The sequence below is a fragment of the Ichthyophthirius multifiliis genome (assembly GCF_000220395.1).
Source record: "Ichthyophthirius multifiliis unplaced genomic scaffold scaff_1120509251022, whole genome shotgun sequence".
In the NCBI taxonomy this organism is placed as follows: Eukaryota; Ciliophora; class Oligohymenophorea; order Hymenostomatida; genus Ichthyophthirius; species Ichthyophthirius multifiliis.
Window position 1 is genome coordinate 48,875 of NW_004086276.1, and position 7,716 is coordinate 56,590.

The window sequence follows — 7,716 nt, forward strand, 5'->3', positions numbered from 1 at the left end:
TATTTGATTACAGTTTATATTTTAGCTACTTCTTAAAATAATAATCATCTTTAAAATGTCTTAGATGTATTATACAGTCTTAATTCTTAATTTTTTTTTAAATAAAAAGAGGGTTTTATGTATTTTAGAAATTATATTATAATTAATTAATTGAATTTCTTTTACAAAAAGTATGAGTATTTTTTTTTTTAAAAAAAAAAAAAAATTTTAAGTGGTTTAATTTTTGATTGTATTTTATTTAGATTTTATAATTGTTTCTATTTTGGATTTATCTATATCTATACAATCGAATATTGAATTTTTAAAATTGGATTGAAAATCTTTATTTAAATAAGCTATATTGATTATTGGATGAATATTTTTTGGAGACATAGAAGAGAAAAAAGATTAAAAATTTTTTTTTATTGATATCAATTTAAGTTATTTTTTTTTTATTTTCAATACTTTGGCTTTTTGTTTTTTAATTAAAAATTTAATTTAATTAGTTGTTATTTTTTTATTTTTTTTAATTTAACATGAATAAATATAATTATTAAGCAAAAAAAATATATAAGAATTGTAGTTATAAAAATATTATTTAAATTAAATAAATAAAAAATTTGAAGCTCAAAATTAATTTTTTAAATGCAAATAAATAAGAGAATTTTTGTATTAGCTTGCCCAATTTTATTAATAACTATAATATGTATTGTAATAATAGCAATATCATCTTTTAATTATTTGCCAAGTTAATTCGAAGAAGTTTAAAGCGATTATTTAAACTAAGAATTATCACAAAATGAAAAATAAATATAAATAATAGATTAGCAATTGGAAAGTTTATACTAAGAAAACTTTGAGTAGATAAATTAGTTAAAAAATATATATGAAATGATTTTCGTTAATAAAACTATACAAATAAAAAATTAAGAAAATCTTTCAAAATAAAAATTAATAAATATAAAAGATATTTTAGATAATACTTTAAAATAAGAAATATAAAAAGATATAGAATAACAATAAAAATCTAAATTTCTTTAAGTAAAATAAAAAATGTGAAATAAAAAATATTATATATATATATATATATATATATATATATATATATATATATATATATCCATATATATATATTTATTTTTATTATTCTATCTATAAATATTAAAATTTAAAATTAATTATTATTTATTTAAAAATTTAAAAGTATACTGGATTTTATCAAAAAAATTAAAATGCCGATATTTTGTAATCCAATTAAATTAATGAAATGTAATTATTTACTAATTATTTGAAATTTAACATTGCAGACTATTATTTACACAAATCCGAATTTTAAAGTAATTTTGCTTATTTTTCAGGAATAACGAATACTTTATCAAATTCTACCTTATTTATACCTTTATTTACTTTATAAAGCATTTCTAAAAGTTAAATACATTTTTATTCAACGAAATCTTGTATCAAAAGTATTGATGAAGAATATTATTAAAAGTTTAATTTTTAATATCTATGTTTAAACAAATAACCTTAATTATATTCATTTAAAGATTATTAATTAAATGGTGAAATTTCTGAAGGAATAAGTATAAAGCTAGGTGATAAATACATTTTATTTTCTTAATTTGATTTTGCAATAAAAAAAACACTATTATAAGATAATCTGACATTATAAAAGACCGGAAATATTTTTTTAATTATGAATAATGATGAAAATTATATCATATATTCAAGTATTAGTCATGACTAATAATCTTATATAGAACTAGAATTTTTAGGCGTAGAACCATATACAAATGAACTTTAATTATTTTAAGTATAATAAAAAAATATATTTAAAAATAAATAAACAAAAAAAAAAGTAAAAATTTTAATACTAAAAATAAGCATATGATTTTGGAAATAAAAATGAAAAATAACAAATATCACGTTTTTAATATACTAAATAAGGAAAATTATATTATTGTTTAATATCTCCTATCCAGATCAAAACTTCTAAAGAGGAAAAAGCCCTATACGAGATTTTATATTATATAATCTAAACAATATCCGAATAAGATTTATACTATTAATTTGACGAAACTACAACCCGTTTAAAATAAATAGAATTCGTATCATTTGGAGTAATATGTATAATATCTTTATTTTCATGTTGTATAGTAACCCGTTATTCATTTATTATTTCTTTTTCTTTTGAGAATCCTATTAAAGCAATAATCGAAAAAATGAACGATATTGATCCCGAATAACTAGAAGAAGACTAATAAAAAAGACAAGAAGATTTTTTCACATCAGACGAGATGAAATCTCTTTTCGAAGTAATTATTAAACTCTTAAACAACTTTAAATACTCCAACTAAAAATTCCATGACGATGATGCTTTAACCTTATTAGAATTATCGAAAGCCAAAAAATTCTATAATGGAATGGGAAATTAAAACGGAGTAGGTATATGTTGCAATAATATTGGAAATATACATTTACACCATAATAGATATCTTGAAGCAGTTTCGGAATACTAAGAATCTATTTTAATGGCTAAAATAGAATATAATGACACAATTGAAAAAATGAAAAAACTTAAATTTATAAAATCAAAAAAATAACTCTATTAAAATTTACAAAATAATAAAATTCCATAATCTCCACTAAAACCCTCTCGATCTGGAAAAAAAAATAAAACAGTCTCTACTGGAAATGGACCTTTATTTTAATTAGGCCCTTTAAAAAAAATTTTTTTAACTAAACTCCTGAGAAAAAACCTAGTGTTCCTTTTTCAAACGCAGGTGGTGCTATGATACTAAATAATACAAATGTTAATAAAGCAAATGGAATAAAATCTTCCTAACATTAATATTAAGATAATGAAGATGGAAATTAATAATAATAAGTAATAAGAGATTATAATATATCGATTTTTTAAAAAAATAATCCGACTAATACCCCTTAAATAAGTAAATTAATTTCTAATAATTTAGAAGTTGTCAATAATACTTAAGACTAATAACTTAATAATTAAGATTAATAAAACCTATAATAAGATCTTTTTATGAAATTTGATTTGTCAAAAACTAGACTTTTAAATAGAAAATATTAACTAGGAAATGCCCTTTTTGAATACTCAAGGCAATAAAAAGATAACTTTTATAAAGAAGCTATAATTTTATTCAATCAATGTATTAATTTATCTGTTTCTGAGTATTCTTCATAGACAAATAGTATTCGTAAAATAATTATTCATACTAAAAAAGCTTATTGTCATTTACGTTTAGGTGAATATAATTTAGCTGAATCAGATATTTAATAAGTAAAAGATTAAAAAAGCAAAATAAATTTATTTTATTTTATTTTTGTTAAAAAAAAAAAGGCAACAAATATATTTCGAGAAATAGAAAATTATAATGATAATTATTAATTATTAGAAAACACTAATTCTCAATTTTTCCAAGATATATTTAGCAAAATACCTCCAGATATTTTAAAATCAAGAATAGATTTACAAGAAGCAATACTTGAATTGACAAAATTTAATTTTCAAAAAGCGGCTTGTCTTCTAGCCGGAATAATTTAAAACGGAAATGTTTACGATCCCCATATAAGGAAATATGCATTAGAATGTTTAAAAAATATAATGATGAAATTCTATTTAAATATAAATAGTTTAATACCAAAATTAAATAAATTTAATTTAAAAGTAGTTGAATTGATTATGTTAATAGATTATTCAAAAGACATGACAGAAGAATAAATAAATTTTTCACATTCTACTTGTAAGAATATATTCGATAAAATCTAAGATAATGATAAATTGGATTTGTAGTATTTAATGAAATGGTTCATTAAAGTTTTCCTTTATAAGAAAAAGAATTATATAAAGATTTATTAGATAAAAAACTAAGACAAATTACACTTTCACCTGGGTAATTAAAAGTATATTTAAATATAAATTTATTTATTCTTTTATAAAAAAATAAACAAAAATAATATTCAATAATATTTTTAAATAAAAAGAGGAAAGTCAAATTTATTTAAAGCTTTAGAAATAACAACTGGATTATTTGACATAAATGAATAAATGAATAAACTTGAAGAAATCAAATAATTAGATACATAAAAAATAGTCCGATGAATAACAATAATAATTTAAGAAGTCAAAAAGATTTTTAATATTAAGAAGATTCAGCATTAATTTAAAATATTAATGCAAGTGACTATAATAGTATAAATAATAATAGTGATAATAATATATATAATATTGACGAATAAGATAATGACGATACAGAAGAATTAACAGATAGTGATAGAGTTAGATTTATATGTTTATTTACAGAAGGAAATAATTAAATTAAAGATAGTGAATTGAAAAAAATTAGGTATTTAATGAAAAAGAAAAAAGTTAATTTGCTTATTATTAATATTTGCAACTAAAATGCTAATATGCTTTATTTAAGATATTTAGCAAAACAAATATCAAAATTAGGAATGTTTTTCTAAGCTGAAAGTGATATAGATGAATATTTAAATAAATTAAGAGAAAAAGAGGTTAAAAGATAATTGATAAGTGAATATTTTTGATAAATTTATATATCTTAATAAATATAAATATATATATAAAATAAAAAATAAATATTTATATAAAATAATAAATATATATATATATATTATATATATATATATTATTTATTTCTGATATTTTATATATTAAAATTATTAATTATTTTTATTATATATTTATTTTATATATATATGAAAAACTATCATTTTTAAATTAATTATATTATTTTTATTTGTATTCATTATAATTAAAGATAATATTTTTTTTTCTTTTATAAATATATTTAAGATATATTTTAAAAATTTTTTTTTTTTTATATAATTTTTTGATATTTAATTATACATTTTAAATATATACATAATTTTATTTTTGTAAATTTATACATAATTTTATTTTTTCATATATATATTTATTTTCTAATTAATTTTTTTTATTATATTTTTACATCTTTATAATTGATAAATAAATAAATAAATAAAATATTAACTTTTTTAATTTTAAATTTAAAAATAAATTTTTTATAAATATTTAATTAATTTAAGAAAAAAGAAAAAAAAATCAAACAATAATATGATTAAAAATATTATTTAACTGCACAACTAATAAAATTAAATAAACAAGTAAAATTTTAAAAATAATTTCTTATGATAGTTTTCCCTATTACTGTTAATAATTTCTTTTTTTTTCTACTTATATATATTTAAGTAAATATTTGAAAAATATTTTTTTTAACATTTTAATAATATAATTTATCAAATACGCTTATTTAATAAACTATCTAAGTAAAAAATACAAGTCTGTTTTTTGTCTAAAGAATTTATAAAAAAAATACCTCCTCTATTAACGTATTTATTTTTGATCTAAATTACTCAATAGACGCTTTCAAATCAAATTATAAGGAAAATTCTGTTTCATTTTTCTCATAAATAAAGGCTATAATAATATAGAAAATTTTTATTCAAATAAGCATATAAATATGACTTTATGAGAATCCAAAATACTAAATTCATGTTCTGTTTTTGATTTTATTTGTGATAAAAAATTAAATAAAAGATAATTTTAACAATTTGGTTTTTTTAAGGAAACATTTATTCTGTTAACTATATTAACTTAATATCTTGAATATTAGGAAAAAATGTCTTAATTAATAATATTGAGATCTTGATTTTCTGTCAAAAATTAATGCTCGAAAATATTTTCATATGTCTTTCATAATCTATGTTATAATTTAAAAAATATATAAATACTAATGATTATTAAATACTGTATTTTCTAAATAAGTATTCGCCGAAATCGGATTAATTTAACTATCGTAAGCCTTTAAATATAAATATTATTCATTAAGAAAAATAGTGGTTTTTATATAATTATTAAGTAAGGAACTTATCTTATAGTTTTTTTTAATATTAGGACAAATTGTCATTAGTAGATGAATTTAGGAGGTTTAATTTAATTAGTATTTTATAATAAAAAGAAATTGTTTTTATTGAAGTTATAAATATTAAAATACACATGATATTTTATTAGTTAGTTAAAATTATTTATTGGAGAATATAAAAGATTCTAAAGAATTTTTAAAGTATTTTAATAAATTCGTGGAATTATAACATTAGTTATTATAAAGGGGAGGGGCTATATTTACTTTTGATTTAATAAAAATAATGATTTTATATTAAAAATTGTGTAAATAATAGAACATAATGATATTTAATAATTAAAATTTTTTTATATATTATTATTGAAATAAAATAAATTATATTTTAATTTTATAAAAATTTTTTAATACATATTTTATTTAATTTTTATTGTAATCTTATTAAAAAATAAAAACTAAATTATGAGAATTAAATATTTATAAATATAGTATAATATAAAATATTAAATAAAAAAATTATATATTTTTTATATATAACAAATAGAATAATTAAAATAAATAAACATAAAATTAAATAATATACTTATTAATATAAAAAATATTAAAAAAAATCATTACATAATAAAAAATTTTTTAAAAGATTTCTCATTAAAAAAAAAATCAAAATTGGAAATTAAAAAACAAATATAATTTAAACAAAGAAAGCTTATACATAAAAGATGAATAATAATTACTATCCTTTTAATTAATAATCAGAAAATTTTCCAAAGCAATTATTATTTTAAAATCAAGATTAAAAATAATAATAATAATAATAACAAATAAAATTATTAAATATAAACTAATAAATTTTAAGAGAATATTAAGAAGAACCTAAAAAAATATAAAGTGATGAATATATAGTAAATTCGACATATTAATAGCATTAAGAAAAAAATAATACATACAAAAATAATAATAATAATAATAATAATAATAATAATAATAATAATAATAATAATAATAATAATAATATTAATAATTATATAATTAAATAGATTTATTATAAGAAAATAATTTATTAAAAAAATAAATATAAGAATTATAGAACGAAATAAAGATATAAGAATAAAATTAGATATACATCAATTAATATGAATAAAAAATAAAAAATTTAATATAATAACAAGAAAAATTAATATCTGAAAATGAAAAAATTTAGACTGAAAATTAATTTTTATAAAGTGTAATTAATTAAAACAATTATAATTAAGATTAAATTTAATAAATTATATTTACTTATGAAAATTAAATAAACTAATTATATAATGAAAAAGAATATTTTAAGAAATAACAAACTTTAAATGAACAAAATAATACTAATTTAAATTTATAAATTTCTAATTTTTAAACTTAAAATAATTAATAAAAAAGTATCATTATAGATTTGGAAAGTAAAGTATTGAATTTAGTAGAAGAAAATGAAAAATTAGCTGATTTTATTTAAAAGCTATAAAATAATATTTTGTATAAATATAGTAAGAATAATAAAATGTTATAATATATTAATTAAAATAGCATAAATAAAAATTATATTTTACCCTAAAACTTAAATATTGAATAGTTGGAAAACTAATTAGACGCAGTACTTTAAGAAAATGAGAGTTTAACAAATAAATTTTAATAAAACATTAATAATATTTAATAAAAAAAAAAAGTATGTAAATCGCTACCAGATTCTGCTTATAAATATAACAAAAAAATATGAAAAATTAAAAAATTATTTATATAAAAATATATAAATATATATATATAATTTATATTAAATTAT

General features: G+C 15.9%; 2 protein-coding genes across 2 annotated transcripts, besides 12 other annotated features; both read left to right on the forward strand. All coding sequences in view use genetic code 6, as the record gives it.

The window, feature by feature from the left end:
* Positions 1–1,046: 1,046 nt before the first annotated feature.
* Positions 1,047–1,113: a microsatellite.
* A 771-nt stretch (positions 1,114–1,884) lies between these two features.
* IMG5_130540 (hypothetical protein) lies at positions 1,885–2,205 on the forward strand (the record flags this gene model as incomplete). The annotated part of the gene is made up of 1 exon (XM_004032042.1): positions 1,885–2,205. One exon carries the CDS (start codon positions 1,885–1,887, stop codon positions 2,203–2,205), a length of 321 nt encoding a protein of 106 aa, XP_004032090.1.
* Positions 2,206–2,964: 759 nt separating this feature from the next.
* Positions 2,965–3,004: a microsatellite.
* An 803-nt stretch (positions 3,005–3,807) lies between these two features.
* IMG5_130550 (hypothetical protein) lies at positions 3,808–4,105 on the forward strand (the record flags this gene model as incomplete). The annotated part of the gene is made up of 2 exons (XM_004032043.1): positions 3,808–3,896; positions 3,988–4,105. 2 exons carry the CDS (start codon positions 3,808–3,810, stop codon positions 4,103–4,105), a joined length of 207 nt encoding a protein of 68 aa, XP_004032091.1.
* Positions 4,106–4,189: 84 nt separating this feature from the next.
* Positions 4,190–4,222: a microsatellite.
* A 346-nt stretch (positions 4,223–4,568) lies between these two features.
* Positions 4,569–4,652: a microsatellite.
* Positions 4,575–4,637: a microsatellite.
* Positions 4,623–4,653: a microsatellite.
* Positions 4,626–4,651: a microsatellite.
* A 29-nt stretch (positions 4,654–4,682) lies between the features above and the next one.
* Positions 4,683–4,723: a microsatellite.
* Positions 4,724–4,877: 154 nt separating this feature from the next.
* Positions 4,878–4,928: a microsatellite.
* A 1,928-nt stretch (positions 4,929–6,856) lies between these two features.
* Positions 6,857–6,928: a microsatellite.
* Positions 6,857–6,939: a microsatellite.
* Positions 6,938–6,978: a microsatellite.
* Positions 6,979–7,716: the final 738 nt, after the last annotated feature.